This window comes from Halichondria panicea, chromosome 1 (genome assembly GCF_963675165.1).
Source record: "Halichondria panicea chromosome 1, odHalPani1.1, whole genome shotgun sequence".
Classification (NCBI taxonomy): Eukaryota; Metazoa; Porifera; class Demospongiae; order Suberitida; family Halichondriidae; genus Halichondria; species Halichondria panicea.
This window is the reverse complement of record NC_087377.1, coordinates 16,371,239-16,387,611: the sequence shown is the minus strand read 5'-3', so window position 1 is coordinate 16,387,611 and position 16,373 is coordinate 16,371,239. Positions and strand designations below refer to the sequence as shown.

General features: G+C 40.7%; 2 protein-coding genes across 2 annotated transcripts in view; both read right to left on the bottom strand.

The window, feature by feature from the left end:
- Positions 1–876: 876 nt before the first annotated feature.
- LOC135335754 (uncharacterized) lies at positions 877–2,512 on the bottom strand. Its single transcript, XM_064531337.1, has 6 exons — positions 2,449–2,512; positions 1,810–2,154; positions 1,518–1,664; positions 1,238–1,459; positions 971–1,159; positions 877–911 (listed from the first exon to the last, which is right to left on the bottom strand). Exons 1-6 carry the CDS (start codon positions 2,510–2,512, stop codon positions 877–879), a joined length of 1,002 nt encoding a protein of 333 aa, XP_064387407.1.
- A 3,169-nt stretch (positions 2,513–5,681) lies between these two features.
- LOC135342848 (titin-like) overlaps positions 5,682–16,373 on the bottom strand; it is a 34,883-nt gene continuing 24,191 nt past the window's right edge. The window contains exons 53-75 of the mRNA XM_064539685.1: positions 16,001–16,276; positions 15,518–15,799; positions 14,820–15,098; positions 14,460–14,654; positions 13,747–13,956; positions 13,099–13,290; positions 12,391–12,588; positions 11,710–11,916; positions 11,395–11,616; positions 10,916–11,131; positions 10,330–10,527; positions 9,946–10,080; positions 9,545–9,793; positions 9,159–9,386; positions 8,961–9,014; positions 8,657–8,839; positions 8,245–8,424; positions 7,890–8,018; positions 7,512–7,715; positions 7,080–7,211; positions 6,758–6,904; positions 6,184–6,339; positions 5,682–5,972 (exon numbers count right to left, since the gene is read on the bottom strand). Coding sequence (XP_064395755.1) covers positions 5,827–5,972; positions 6,184–6,339; positions 6,758–6,904; positions 7,080–7,211; positions 7,512–7,715; positions 7,890–8,018; positions 8,245–8,424; positions 8,657–8,839; positions 8,961–9,014; positions 9,159–9,386; positions 9,545–9,793; positions 9,946–10,080; positions 10,330–10,527; positions 10,916–11,131; positions 11,395–11,616; positions 11,710–11,916; positions 12,391–12,588; positions 13,099–13,290; positions 13,747–13,956; positions 14,460–14,654; positions 14,820–15,098; positions 15,518–15,799; positions 16,001–16,276 — 4,418 coding nt within the window. The 3' untranslated portion in view covers positions 5,682–5,826. The remainder of the gene's footprint in view (positions 5,973–6,183; positions 6,340–6,757; positions 6,905–7,079; positions 7,212–7,511; positions 7,716–7,889; positions 8,019–8,244; positions 8,425–8,656; positions 8,840–8,960; positions 9,015–9,158; positions 9,387–9,544; positions 9,794–9,945; positions 10,081–10,329; positions 10,528–10,915; positions 11,132–11,394; positions 11,617–11,709; positions 11,917–12,390; positions 12,589–13,098; positions 13,291–13,746; positions 13,957–14,459; positions 14,655–14,819; positions 15,099–15,517; positions 15,800–16,000; positions 16,277–16,373) is intronic.

Sequence of the window (16,373 nt, the reverse complement as noted above, 5' to 3'; positions counted from 1 at the left end):
GGATCGGATGAGATTACATGCACTGGTTTGAGTAGCAGATGATGGCATAAGCAGCATTATGTACATACAACTACATGCTTTAGTGTGTGGTTGGTAGTGTGGTGTGGGTGGTGAGTGGTGTGGTGTGGGTGGTGAGTGGTGTGGGTAGTAGTAGTGTGGTGTGGTGGGGTGGTGGGGGTGGTGTTTGTGGATGGGTGGTTATCCACTATACGTCTTGAGCATAAACTTACCGACTGTAATGGTAACAATGTTAGATTTGACAGATCCAGCACAGTTAGTGACAATCACATAATACATCTCTCCCTCGTGACTTTCCATGACTTCTGTTATGACCAACGAAACAGATGTAGCGCCGAACACAGTACCACCGTTGGTAAGGGCAATGTCTGCTCCATTATCAACAACCATAAACCACTGATACGTCAGTCTTTCACCAGACGCAACCACTGTGAAGTTAGCCGTGTTGTCAGGAGCAACACTAGCGTCTGTTGGCTGAGCATCAATAGTGGGAGGAAGTACTGCAGTGGGTGGAGGTAGAGGAAAAAAGTATTATAAGCAACAACAGGAGTCCTGGAGAAATATAATTATTGGCTCAGTACATGAAGGTGTGTTGCATGGCTTCACTATAACATAGCTTTAGACACTAGTTGATAAGATCTACACGGGAAGTACATGGGAAGTATACATGGGAAAAGTGCCTCAGAGCAGGTATACTATGGGACTTAGTATACCTGCAACTTACTTAGTATACCTAGTATTCTGTGTCAAGTAATTGTATTGTAGTTAAGCCTCGAGGGCAAGGTTTGCGCATGCGCACTAGTATCTAGACACTGTTTTGGAGGTGTCTATGGGATTTAGAAGCCTAAAGGCACTGATTTAGTATCCCGAGCGTAGTGAGGGTACTAAAGTGGCTGTGTAAAATTTATCTACACCATCGTGTAAATAGTTATACTATTGTCTTGGCTCACACCTTGACAGGTGCCTGGGCTTGCTGGGGACCATACATCTCCTAGCTCGCAGGTTAATAGACTATCTCCAATCAGCTCGTAACCTGAACTGCAACCATACATAGCAGTATCCCCACGTCTTGAGGGCACCTCCCCAGCAGTGCTGAGCAAGAACAGTCCTTCAGTTAATGCAGGGGGATCACTACAGACAGCTGTATAGAGAAAAACTCGTAATAGAGTTGAAGTATAAGTTGTCTCTTTTTCATGCGGTTAATTCATATATAGCTCACCGTCATCGTTAGTGATTGTAACTACTGCTTGACTGTTGGTAGGACTAAGCTGAGATTGTCCGTCACTGTTACTGTTGATGGTCATTAGAAACGTTTCATCTGATTCCACACTCTGATCTGGAGTGATAGGCACGGAAAAGCACCTGCCACTCGCGGGAGTATTCTGGTCAAGAACAATGTTAAACATTGACAGTGCAGATGGGTTAAAATCGCTGTCAGCCTCTGAAATCAAAATCTACGTGAAATATTTTGTGCATGTAACTTATAAATTATTTCATACCTGTGGCTGTTTCGTCAGTAAGAGTGATTGTGAGTGTTACAAACAAAAGTCCTTCTATGGAACCATTTCCTTCGATCACGACACAGGCTTGGCCACTCTGATCCTCGGGGAACTGATAGCTAGTCTCGCCAAATCCAACTGTTATACCTGTAAAGCAAAATGGCAATGGTGTTAAGCAATATATAGATCTAGTTTCGATCCTCAGGTATTTAAGTTTCACACAGAAACCAGTCGATGACCCAACTTTACTTTATCTGAATTAGCATAATTATAAATATAATTATATACTTACTGCCAACATTTTCAATAACAGCTGTCTGGGGAGACCCGTTTACGTCTGTTGTTGTTCCGCTAAAAACAGCTTTTATTCTGAATATTTCAATCCCTTCCAGAGCCCCGTCAGCAAGAGTTTGAATGTCTCTACACTGCTCCAGCTCCATGCCTAGGCCGAAGGTGAGGGTCTCGACAAGAGACGTGAAGTCGCTACCACCTGTAGTGGTACCTACTGCACCGGCAGCCCTGCCCCCATCCAGCGTAGACAGCACTACTTCAGTTACTGATTCAGGAGCACTGGTATATGTGACACAAGCTGTTGTAGTGCCACCTTCAATGGCAAGAACAGGAGTTCTCGACAATGCTGAAAAAAATATAAGATTATTTAACTTGCTCTTTGGATTGTTGCATGTAACAACATTGAACTCTGTGATGTATTAAGTACTGTATAGCGGGCATATTTCGAGGGTATAAATTTTTGCGGAATGACCGTTAGAAAGGTGTTCACGGATTTGCATGCAGCCTTTTTGTAGCCATGCATGCATGCAATAGTAAATTCATGGGTATATAAAATTTATGTTCGCTGCACATGCTTAATCAGCGAAACCTGCGAACATTTATACTCGAAATATACCGGCTATAATTATGATATACTTACTCTGAGCATTGAGCAGGTCGAAACTGGACACCAGTAGTAACACCAAAACAGGGATTGACTTCATGTTAGCTATATAAAACAAAGTGTGCTGAGCAAAGGGTTAGTATAGCCTCGATCCCAGGCCGATTAGGCTATAGAGCACACTTTATTTTTTAGTGTATGCTGCAGATTTCTTCAGAGAAACAGTATTACAGTAACTATAATAGTAGATCTATATATATATTACTTGAAAAATGAAAGGAATGTTTGAACTATACTGTATGCATGCATCTGTGCGTTGCTCCAATTAATTAAAGAAGTCTGTTCTACTGCATATTGTTTCTATTTAAGCAGCTTGTTAATTATTCTTCTGTGGTATATCGTGCCCATAAAATGTATGTATAGGTCATTAGTCAAGAATAGCTATTGTCCGGGACTATAGACACATGCATGCAATTAAGTAACTCTCAGCGAATATCCCTCTACATAAATATACAGAAGAAGGTAATGTCCGGTGTACTTGATTCATGCATGCATGCAGTGCACATTTTCAGCTCCTGAATAGATCTATACTTGAATTCTTTTTGCATTATTATGTTAATTGTAATTATAGGCCTCGGTTGTTATGTTAGAGATATTGCTTATTCAGTATTTATTATTCTATTTAACCTATTATTATTAGTTATTTACGCATGCACGCATGGTACAGTTTGGAATGAGGGATGAAACAAACACACAATTACTGTTAATCAGTGGAAGTTATACTCATATATCAATTAACATTCAGTGTTAATTGTTAATTGTTAATTGTTAACCGTGACGTTTTTAGGGGTGCTGTGGTAATTGAACAATGACATCTGATTCTAGCTAGTCGTTCGCATTCAACGTTCAGAGCTGCTCACTGCAATTCACACTGATAGGAAACAATCTCTTCACAAATGGTCTGTTGGGTTGATACTCTTCTTTTGCTTTACTCAAATTCTGTGCGTTGCGTAATTATGTGCTAACGTCATCAATTGCGAGTTGCTCACGTGCAATTGACAAGATCTTACGATACTTTGTGCACAGTTTTTCTAAAGAGGTATCGGTAGTGTCGACACTCTTCCCTTCTTATGCACTCTTGATTATAGTCTCCATGCACTAACTCAATGGACCTGGCCTGCCAAAAACGGCCCGGTTCCACGAAATTAAATAACTTAACAATGTAACCAATATTTGCATATACATTACTATGCATTTTACATGTTTAACCAACACCAAAAGAACAGTATATACATACATGCACGTTCACTGAGTATGATAACTGATAGGGGAGGGGTCACATGCACACACACATGGCATTTGCTGTTTGGAATGAAGTATAATAGCTATGGGCTCAGAAGCTAAGCTATTTGTAACTTACTGTTTATCTGAGAGCTATAAACGGTTAGCAGCACTAGCTATTCAGACTCACTGATTCAGATTTATCTAATCGTTGTCTTGCGCAGGCCTAGGAAAAGTGGGTGTGGTTCCCACAGGGTGTGGCAGATACTAGTGTGCGCGACGTTCATGTTCCTCCTGTGGTCATGCTATCAGGACCATTTCCCTACAGTGGATCTGGTGTCTGCCGAGGCACACTTTTCCCTGCTAATTAACCGTGCATAAGAAGATGGTTGCTCTGACTGTGGCTACTGTGGTACATCGTGGCGCACCTACTCTGGCCACGCCCTCCAAAACCTTTGTGAGGCTGGAATTCGAGACTAGCATGTCAGTGCTGGCTAGCTTCCGAAATTAAATTGTGTGGCCTCTGTGTGCATTTGCACCTAGTCGATCTCATGAATGAATCACTATACAAGTTCTGGGTATAGTAATACGTACTTGGCCCTTAGTGTTACCATAGATAGTCTACCCTATTTATGGTGTTGCGTGGCTGGATGAATGTATGTTGCATGTACTCAACATTCAACTCTGATGTGCAACAGGAGGCATGGCTTACCAAGAGACTTCTTAAGTGAGTCCTACTAAAAACACCATTTCCTCATATTCAGATAACGCAAATAAGAGAAAGCAACTCAGTAGCTGTGCATGTGATGATCGGTTGTGTATCAGTTCTATATGAAACCAATTTAATTTTGTCACACTTTGTATTCCATACATAACCATGCACGTTTCATGTTACACATGCATGCAGTCACATAGAAAACAATTCTTCATGTTTTCTTGCAACAACTAACCAATTACTTTGCTACATAATTATAGAGAAAGCATATGAGGATACCTATATACAACAGGTAACAGTTTAATTATACCCTTGCAGCGTTAAGACCATAGATTGAAGAGTTAGAGGGATAGGAAACGGTTGGTATCTCGAGTAACATCCGTGCTACGCTGCGGTTTAATCAAGGCCATCACAACAATATCTATTTCTACACTCAGTGCATAATAAACTACAAGTAACTGTGCTTAGTCCGTGCATATTTCAAGGTCTATACCTATCGTAGTAGTCATAACCAGCACGCTTACACGTTATATGTTCCAATAGCTCTAAAACAGCCTTGGGAACATATAACTTTATTGAAAAGTCTCTTTTTACTGGGTGTGGTCAGTCATTAGCAAGTACTACACGTGGCTCATGGACTAGGCGTGTTATAAATTTCTGAAAGAGATAATATCTCGAGGAAACATAGCTTTGGGAGTTACCCGGCAAAAATGTGCTTAATAGCCTCATAACGCGGATAATTTTCGAGGCTCCACTGCAGATTCAATGTAAAACATCACGTGCACCACTCCGTTTCCTATCCCTCTAACTCTTCAATCTATGGTTAGACACACACACAGCACCAAGTGAAACTCAACCCCTTTTAATACAATACCATAATTACATGCATATTACATTATGAATGAGAATGGGAAATGATCGTGAATCTATAAAGCGATCAATTACAAAATACTTTTTTTCCCACCTTATTATATAATAACTAACTATTACAGCCTGTATTATTTTCCCACTACTGTCTCATGCAGTTAAAGCAGCCCATGAAAGTGTCTAGTTCACTCTAACAGCTCATTTTTGAGTCACACACACATGCACACACACACACACACCAATAACTCTACCTCTGCAGCGCATTCCGTAATTTAACTGAGTTGTGACCACATAAATATACATTTCATGCAGTATAACGAACGATACAGTATTCCGTTCTCCATTGAAAAAATTAAACGCAGATGCGTGACTATCATCGCACATGCATTTGCCACAGTTAATGCACACATTCAGCGTCAAAACCACACATAATTATTTTACATGAAGAACGTTTTCTAAAAATAATATTTTTTGATACAGCTGTCCATACGTGTATATACACATAGAGCCTAAGATGTGTTAAAAATGTCTGTTTTGGTTCATTTATGTACGTACTATTGCACGGAAATAACTAATGGTATGTCAAAGTGGAGCATTCTGGCAATGCGACGCCTACACCCATCCCCTTCCACAATCACTGGTTGCACTGTAATATTGTGGTTCCCGCTAGTCAGGCCAGGTATGATTAGTGGACTGGTGCCTGTGTGTGTGTGTGGGGGGGGGGTAAATCAGAGTAGGTGTGTGGCGAGTTCACATCGTACAATACATGCATTTCCATGAAGTACAAGTGTATTACACACCTACTATACAGCTAAATGGTCAGTATGTAGATGTAATTCTGAGAAAAAATCCTTTGCCATCACTTTTTATACATACGCCTATTAAACTGCTTGTCTCAGGCATGTACTCACAAGATTCCATCACTCCAGTGTCAGTCTTGCACATGAATTTACTGACAGGTTCATCCTCGTTGGGTCCAGTTCCCTCCCACTCCACAGTCACGTCACCACTCTCTGGGTCGTACTCATACTGCTGGTCGGTGAAATGTACGCTGCACATATTGTTGTCTGCATGTGGGGGTGTGACAGGGGGTGGTGTATATTACATATCTCACACATAATTATAATTAAAAACTATATGCACCAGAATACTGTTTCCAACTGCCGGTATTTTACATTTTAGCTATAATTATGCCAATAATTTATATAATTATAGCTTGCATAAAGTGATACAATTATATAAACTATAGAGCCTATAATTATAATTATAAGGCAGCCAAACAATATTATATTGGTATACTGTACGCAGTGTTAGTATAGTCACCCTTTGCAATGGCTGAGGTATAGCCTGCTATAGCATGCATGGATCTATAAACACATGCTATAGGGGCCCATTCAACCATGCTGTAATAATAGAGGGTATATTTATTTCTATATTATATACAGTAAGAGTGCTACTAAGAACCTACTACATTATATATCTCACCAGTTCTGAAGGAGCGGCTCTCAAAGCTGGGGACTCTCTGACCCTCACAGTGAGCAGAGATGTCAATTATGAGGTCCTTGCAAGTTTTACTGTTGGTTGCTACCGGAATATACCATTGGCCCTCGTAGCTACCAGGAGCAGGGGAACCTGTATTATGATGAGCAGAGACAATCGGTTAATAATACTATATGCAATATCTAATTGATATTGTGTTAGAAGTGGCAAACAAAACAGCGAAATATGCCTATAGTCTAAATACATTGTCTAAGTGGCATGCACCGAGTATACTTTCTCACAACTGTATAGTAGGTCGATGACTTACAATCTGACAAAGACTTTTTGTTGTTTGTGATGCTACAGGTGAGTTCAGCACATCCCTTCAGTTCAAAGGTCGCGTTTAGACTCTTCCCGTAGATTTGTGGAGAGTTGTTTGTGAGAGAGAACTCGCTGACATCTGCATGCAAGTGCAGGACAAAATGGACACTTATCTATAGAAGCAGCTCCACAATAACGGAATTACATGCAAAACAATCGCTTCAGCAACGATCGTATAATTATTATGTGAGTTATTGATCCCATTTGGACATTATGTAGACCTTCCTCATACTAGTTGCTTACCTACCACTCTAAGCAATTCATCTCTAAAATATATAAATACCAAAAGTAACATGTGCACCTATTTTAAGACGTTCCGTGGTAACAGATCTAAGCTAAAGCAAATCCGTTGAAGCTTGCAGCAACAATTAATTTGTACCTTCATCATCGTTGATTTGCACCCTAAGGAAGGCGGGGTCAAACACCACCCCCTCATCAGTGGAGGACAGAGAGACCAGAAACTCCTCACATGGCTCTAACACACGGTCGTCATTGACAACAACGGAAACAGTGAGCTCAGAGGGTGCATTTAGGGGGGCGGTGAAGGTGAGGTCCTGGCTCAATTCATTGTAGTCATCAGAAGCTGTGGTACGAAATGTGTGAGAGCTAGTGGATTGAAATTAATTTTTAAGACCGGGTATTCAATTAATAAATTAATGACTGTATTGAGTAAAATACATACACATAATGGGGACAACAACTCGAGATAAATCTACAGTGTATAAATTACACTGTATTGTATGATGACTGTACTGACCTTCAGCAGTGAGGTCACTAGTCTCCAAGGATACAATGACATCAGTCTCAATGTCTGAGTCCAGCTGCACTCTGACTGTCACAAAGCCAGCTCCCTCACACACAGAACCACCACTCAGAGTCACTTTGGCTGCATGAGGAAAAGTTCCGCCATAGAATTAATCATCTATAGGGCTGATACGTTATAGCTAGGGAGACAAAACATGAACAGTGGAACTGCGGCCAGCTCCGAAGAAATTCTATGCACCTATAGGTCTCAAAGGAACAGTTTGTACAAACTAAAAATTTGTTAAACAACTCCTCAACAAAGGCCACCTCTCCACTGTGTACTCCAGCTCTCACTGATGTTCACATACCTTGGTCATCATCTTTGATGGTGACTATAGCAGTCTTGCTGCTCTGGGAGTAGCTAAGAGACACACTGAGCTCCTCATCTCCCTCGTACACGCTGTCTCCCAGGATGACCAAATCAACACACTTCTGGCCAGCAGAGTCAAACTTAAGCTCCTCGTCCAGATCAGTGTAGTCCTTAGATCCTGAAGCAAAAGTGAAGCAGTACAGACATTTAGCGTATATCGAAGGTACACCATGTTAATGATGACTGCATACACATTATTATTATCAGAAAGTAAAGTAGTTCAGAAGGGCCGCTACTTCATAGTTAACATAGATCAGTCGTACACACACACACACACACACACACACACACGCATACTCACACGCCCACGCACACACTTCACATTGCACAAACTATTAACTTCCTCTCACCCTTTGCAGTATCCTCTACGGTGGAGACCTGCACAGACAGCTGGCTCTCCAGTGAGCCAGATACCACCACACACACACTAAGGACAGGATCTGGATTTTTCTTCGGCGATTTCGATTTACTGTCTGAGTCTACGGCTCCCTCGTTCACTTCATAGCTGCTCTGGTCAAAGCTCACACTAAAGTCTAGAGGTTACAGAAGCCATGAGATAGTTACAACAAATACAATTCTGGGCACACCACTGACTGTTAGTATATCAACAGTGGCATTCTCGATCATTGCATGTTCAAACACATTTTAAATTACCTGTTGTAGAAAATGGCTTGGATAGTGTCCGTGAGTCAACCAAAGGACGACCGTCTACAGGTACACAATAAAAATTAATATGCAGTATACGAAGTTTATTGAATTTGAGTTTATTGAATCTATACGTATATCCACTGGTAATGAATGTCACATGACAGTGAATTAATTATATATATATACTGTCAGCTAGTGACTTACCACCACCGGCTGGTAAGTTCGGAGTGCAAGTGAATGCAGCACCATTCCATGCTCCAACGCTACTACTACCGTCCCCGCCACACACCCGGGGGTTGATCCCGGCACTTAAGACATATCCACTATTGCAGCTGTAGAGCGCCATTGTTCCATCTTCAAATGGTGCAGTAGTGTCCGTAGTGAAGGCAATCTGGCCAAAGTCAGGGTCCGATATATCAGGGCACATGATTGCTATGGTAACATGACAAGAATTTATATTATAAAGTCAGTCATACATCATCGTATAAGTACAATAGTGAATAACTTGCTTATAATAGGATGGTGCTTATAGACCATGCAGCTTATATATAGATACGTGCTTATATAGACATGCTAATATTTAAACTAACCAAAATCGTTGTCCAAGATTGTCAGTAGAGCGAAACTCGGGTTCACGGAAATGGTTGGAGAGTCTGATGGCGTCACTTGAATTTCAACAAACACTACTTCAACAATGTCACCATTATCAACATCGTCATCAGGAATGACATTAGTTCCATCGGGTATACTATTGGCCTCGTTGAAATCAAAGAGACTTTGACAAGTATCACTTGCAGATAATCCGACATTGATCGTAAACCACACAGGAACAGGAGGAGCTGTATATAATATAGCTAACGTTTGAGTGTTGCATGGACATGTATATAAGTTATATATTTTATAGCTACAATTCAGCTTGAGCTTAGTCTTGACTGAAATTAATACACGGTGCAATAGAACATAGCAAGGTAGTAAGTTTGAATTGACTTACAGAACGGTAGTATAAAGTGTACCCAAACTTCAAAAGGGGAGACAACAGCTCCAGCAATGACGTCCACACAAGCTGTCACATCATCTCCCTCGGTGATCTTATCGTTCATCAGAGATAGTCTAAGTTCGATGGGGTCTAATGGAGGTGTGTGCATGCAGAGTGTGAGGGAGCACATGACACTTGCTACAATTATACTCATACAAGCTAAATAATAATTTTCTAGGGTCTAATTTTTTGGCATTTTGTGAATTTCGTCCTCACTTGAGTACATGCATCAAATACTTTTAAGTATAAAATAGTAGTTTTGTAGCCATTGGTTTTTAAGCATGCACGTGCATTATTTGACAGAAACATTTGGAGTGTACGTGTTACGATCCCACTTACCGAGACACCGAGGTGGGCTGGGAGTGAACTCTCCTGGCACATCAAGACCTCCGCACGTGCTCAGATGGGGACCAACCAGATCCAACCCTTCATCACATGAGAACATGGCCTCGGTCCCAAATGAAATGGCAGAAATGACAACTGGATCATACGTGATACTACCGCCAACAAGGTCTTCCAGTGCATTACAAGTTATATCTGCAAGAGTATAATATATGGAGTGAAGAATAATCAGTATGTTTGTTTACATACAGTATATGTGGCTTTTGTACTATATTACATTTCAAAGATACTTATAAATTATGTATACGTATTATACGTATTATTATTGAACTTAATGATATGCATATTGAACATCTAATGATTGATACGTACGTTAAACTAATTGCAATTATTATTATTGTTGATCCCAGTACGTGTGGAGCCATTCCACACACAAGTCATGTGCTATAAGCTTCCCACATAAAACACACACATTATTATGATGCATGATCGTATTTTAGTGTTAAAATGACAGAAATTTAATTTCAAAGATGTTAACGTTACTGTAACGACGTGTTTTTACTGTGTACTGATGATCACTCACCGACACAAGAAGGTTCAGTCGAACTCCACACTCCAATTCGATTACCGCCATTCACCTCACACGTTCTCATTTCACTTCCTGTTAGGGCAAATCCAGAATCGCAGCTGTAGGTTGCCACGGTACCCAGATTAAACGGATAAACGTCATCCTCGACAAAGTTAATGCATCCGTTTAGTGGGGAAGGAATGTAAGGGCACATGACAACCTCAAACGCAGCTGCAGTAGCAAAAATATATCTATCAACCTCTGACCAAATGGCTATTAAAAACTTACAGCTTCAATTAAAACAATAAACAGCTACTGATAACATGCATATACAAGTTATCGCAATCGTAATAATAAGATATAACACTATTTATGATTCCCCAGTTGGCAGTTAATTAGTTAATGGAGTCTAACTACGGTTGAGCTCTTGTTTTCACTATGCACGGAAAGTATATTACAAAACATTACAACTGTCTTTTAAAACGAACTCTCACTTTCGCAAATTCCGAGGTTGGGTTTGAACGCTCCAACGGTAGAGGACCCATCTCCCCTGCAGGTGCTCGAGGCATGTCCCACTGAGAAGAAACCACCATTACAGGCCAGAGTAGCAACGGTACCAAACACAAATATGTCGTCGCCTGTCGCCTCCTCTTCTTTTGAAGGTTCATATGAAATTGTTCCCTGAGACACTTCACTGTGAGCAGTACAGATGATGGCTGTATAAGTAAAAAGATATAATAGTAAGAACAAACTCAAATTGATCTTTTCTCTTCATTCCGGGATAACTTATCAACTTCAGTTTCACTCACGTTCACAGGTTGGGGCAACTCCATTGAATGTTCCCAGGTGATCGTTAGAGGTCCCAGTGCAGGTTCTAACCACGTCACTCCCCTGAAGACTGTAGCCAGGGTCACAAGAGTACGTTGCCGTGGTGAGAACGTCAAACGTTGCCACGGTATCAATTTCAAACACGATGTTTCCATTTAGAGGGTCGGGAATATCCTCGCACATAATCACTGCATGGAGGTAACAGCTGCCTCACATCTACATACACTATATACATACATCAGTCATAGCCAAAATGAAGAAATAATTATATTAATTTTGTAATGTCAGTTTTTTGGCAGTGTTGCCATAATAAAATTATAGCTAGTTAAATCCTCCCCAAGCAATGAAATACCTATAATATTATACGTATACAAGTAAAAATTATACGCACAGCACATTTGCAATTTCTACATGCCAAACTATGCAATTATACCGCCTAGTATATAATGTTCAAGGGGTCAAAATATTTGTGGTTGAGCTATTATGTATATAATTATTTTCATGGCTGCGTGTGTTCACTACTGGTAAAGGTGGTCCATGATCGCTTCATTTGTGGGTTAAATATTCGTTCTCAGGGAGTAGACCATAAAAACTGTGAAATGTTTGACCCTCAGAAAATTACTCGCTATACAGTATAACATGTAAATAAGAGCTGCCCTCACGTTCACAAGTTACAGTCCTACTTGTCCACTGGCCATCACTTGTACAAGTCCTTCTCCGGGCTCCTCGACTACGGCCATAGTTAGGGTTGCAAGTGTGCGTGGCAACAGTGTCTACGGCATAGTTACCATCCATGGAGACAGCTTTGGGGGAGTATGATATAGCTCCATTGTCAATATCATCAAGCGGAGGGCAAGCACCTATACAAACAGTATCGTTCATTATTAATACATATTATCATAGTCATTAGCCTTATAGACTTTTCCAAGGTCTACTAGATACATTTTTTAATTCTGAAAGTGCATTCAACGAAATTTATCACTATTATATAAATTATTGATCAGATACTGTAAAAGTCTATTTATACAGTGCACAGTATCGACTGAATATAGTTTATACGTAATGTACTGTAGCGCAGATGTACAGTACAGGCCGTACTTGAGTAAGATATCATCATTATTATAGCGAGTTTATTTCCTATTTTGCCCATCTATAGATATACACTCCAGCCCGACACTCGTGCAGTCCACATTCCCATGTCCACATTCCCATGCCTACGTCATTCAATACACATATTCTACTTATTTAATTCTGTCAAGTTATTATATAGGTGACAGGAAAATATGCGTGAATGAGTATAATAAATATCACAGTTGCCCTAGGCAATGTAACAACAGTATCAATGCCATTCCAAAACTAGATATACTTACGTTGGCAGGTGGATTCGGTATTGTCCCACATGTGGTCACCCTGGCACGTTCTGGTGGTGGATCCGAACAGATCGAAGTCACTGTCACAAGAGAACATGGCTACCGCGCCAACACCATACTCCCCATTGGTCAGAGGAGCCGGTTCATATGAAATTCTACCATCACCAGGAGCATTCAACAGGGGACAGGTTGCTATGCATGAATTTTTGAACAATATAATGAAGCAGTATGCAGTTATGAAAAAATGTTGTGTATTACTTTTGTCAAATTTACAAAATAATATTATATATAAATGGATAATGCATTCTAAATATTGCATGTGCTAGACCAGGTACTGCATGTACGTATGACATTGTTACCACATTATAAGGATCAGGAATTGGTAACTACTACGTACCAGAGGTAAGCATTATTTTCCTGCAGGCGTGAATTGTAACAAACCTAGCCTATAACATGCAATATACAACACTAATATACATATAGTGAAACCTGTTTGTACATGTGGTGACAGAATACGGTGGCTTAAATAAAGAGGAGGTACGTAGCATGCTAACACAGTTTGAATCAAATGCTATTAAGATTTCCATTAACCGGTTGAATTATAGATCGTGAACGTGCACAATAATTAGAGACAGGTTGAATACTTACGTTCACAAGTACGTTCGCTGCCGCCCCAGTTGCCCTGACCAGTAGGACTATCAGTAGACATACATCTTCTAATTGCAACGCCTCCCTCCAGGCTGAATCTTGTGTCACATGAGTGGGTGGCTGTCGTGGTAACCACGAAGCTGGATTGCTCGTTCGCATCGTTTGAGTAGTTAATGTCCCCATCAGAGAGAGTCAGTGGGGTACAGTATTCTGTGTGTATGTGGGGGGTGGAATAAAGTCATTAATTTATGTTAAGTTACTACCGGTATTTTCATTTATTCCACTGACAATTAAGTTAAGACCACAAAACATTTGCATTGCAAATTTTTAGGATTCATGTCTTATATTTCACACAAATGTCACAAATAATAGATAATAATTATGAACTCAAACTAGCTCTATCTAGTGCAGTATAGATTGACATTCTCACTCTGCCACTCTGTGCATTAATTTTGCACTACCAGGCCAGCTATAATTATGCTACTGATGCCTAACGATAATCACTAGGTTGGTTAATGTACACCCTCATCCATATAGGCACGCATGTGTGCGTGTGTATGCGCAGTAGTGTAGGATGGGGGCTCCAGGGGCTGGAGCCCCCATCTTTCTAGGCTATATTAAGTAGAGATGACTTATCAAGCTGCACTATGTAGATTGAGAAATTGCTTCCTACGCCACTGATGTGCATGTGTGGTGTGTGTATGCATGCTTACCCAGGCACACAGGTGCTATTCCACTCCACTCCCCAGTGCTCAAACACGTCCTAGTGGTGTCTCCATTAAACAGCTGCCCAGTAATACAGCTGTAGGTGGCCACGGTTGTGATAGAGTAACCACCAGCAGGCGTAAGACGATCCATACTGAAGCCAATATCTCCATTTTCAGCAGCAGGAATATCGGCACAGTTGACTACAGAGAGGGAGAATAAAACATACAATCAAAGACTTAACTGATGAGAAAACAAACACAGTTTCTGAAATCACTTTTACTGCTTCAGAAAAATTACAGTTGTCGACTCTAGACAAACTTTAGAGGTGATTTTCTATAGAAGTTTGCTGAAAAAGCTGCTTTTACCTATTTCCAAAGTGGCGCTCTCGGAAGTGTCATCCCCCACATCATTGGACACCATGCAAGCATACGATCCCTCATCCCCCTGTTCTTGTGCATCTATTACAGTGAGGGTGGGTGTCATTGCCCCACTATAGATCCCAGATTGGTCACTGATGACAACACCGTCTTTAAGCCATGCGTACACCAGGTCGTCGCCAGTGGAACGGCAAGTGAACATGACATCATCTCCAGGTTGTACTGTTAATTGATCAGCGGGATTACCAGTGACTTCTGGAGTTCGCACTGTGAGGAGAGTGAAGAAAAATTAACCATTGTCACTATGAATTGTTTGATGAAAACATGGACCACCATAGTTTTAGCTAAGATAATGGCTCAGTATACATAGGAAGAGTAATCAATATTAGTTACGTGAGGTCACTGACTATAATTATAGGCAAGTGTATTACGCACACATGCACAGTATATAATTATCTCACAAAACGTATAATCATAAATATAGCGGGGATATATATTTGCCGACTTGGCAAATCAAATGAAAATCGCAAAATTAAAATTTCGCCAAAATCTCGTTGTAATGCGTGAACTCAATAAATGATTGTCCAATAAATTACCTCATTTGCCAAATATAATGCTCGCCATAGTATACCACTATAGTATATTGCCGTACTATAACTATTATTCAGCTCACTAAACCAACTTACATGCTGTGAGTGTGGCTGGGTTGGACACTACACCCGGAGCAGGAGACGCAGCGTTTGTCACCATTACTGAATACATACCCTCGTCTTCATCAACGGCATTTAATACCATCAGTGTAGACGTAGTGACTCCGATAAACTTTGACGGTGTTTCGGTAATAGGATTTCCATTGAACATCCATTGATACGAAGGTGAGTCTCCATCGGCCATCACTGTGAAGGTGGCGGTTCTCCTAATAGCAACTGTTGTGTCCATGGGGTGTCTAGTGATAGAGATTGGCTCAACTGGAGAGGGGGGTGGTGGGGGTCATATTGAGTGATTGTCAGATTACACTAACGTACTATACAACATCGTGCACAATGTTGCTATTGTGATAAAATTAAGAAAGCTGAAGTTTCAAGTAATTTTTGCCGACTATAATTACTGTGTGTACGTACACAACCTACATGCATAATTATAATTCTACAATCAAATTTAATTCTCACCTATATCGAGCGTGCCAGTAGAAATTGACCTGCCGGCGGCATTGGTCACTTGCACAGAATAATCTCCCTCATCGCTAGGGTGTACAATGTTCATCACTGTCAGAGTGTTCGTGGTAGCCCCAGTGTACTTGTCACCGTCAGTGAGCATGTTCTCCTCCATAAACCACTGGTAGGTGAGGCCACCACATTCAGCTGATGCTGCCACTGTAAACATGACGTCATCTCCAGGGATTTGATTAGTCAGGCTTGTTGGGATACTGATGTCTGGAGCAGTCACTGTAGTATAATTATATGTACATATTAAACAGCTGATGCTTCATTGCTGGTACACAATATACACACACAAAGTACTCATGCATGTAAGTACGTACGA

Bases quoted from the DNA above. Each gene is read 5' to 3' on its own strand.
- LOC135335754 (XM_064531337.1), bottom strand. From the start codon at position 2,512: ATGAAGTCAATCCCTGTTTTGGTGTTACTACTGGTGTCCAGTTTCGAC. The intron at 1,665-1,809 runs GTAAGTATATAA...TTTGCTTTACAG, and splicing joins TGTTATTGAAAATGTTGGCA to GTATAACAGTTGGATTTGGC. The intron at 912-970 runs GTGTGAGCCAAG...AATTTTACACAG, and splicing joins AAGCCCAGGCACCTGTCAAG to CCACTTTAGTACCCTCACTA.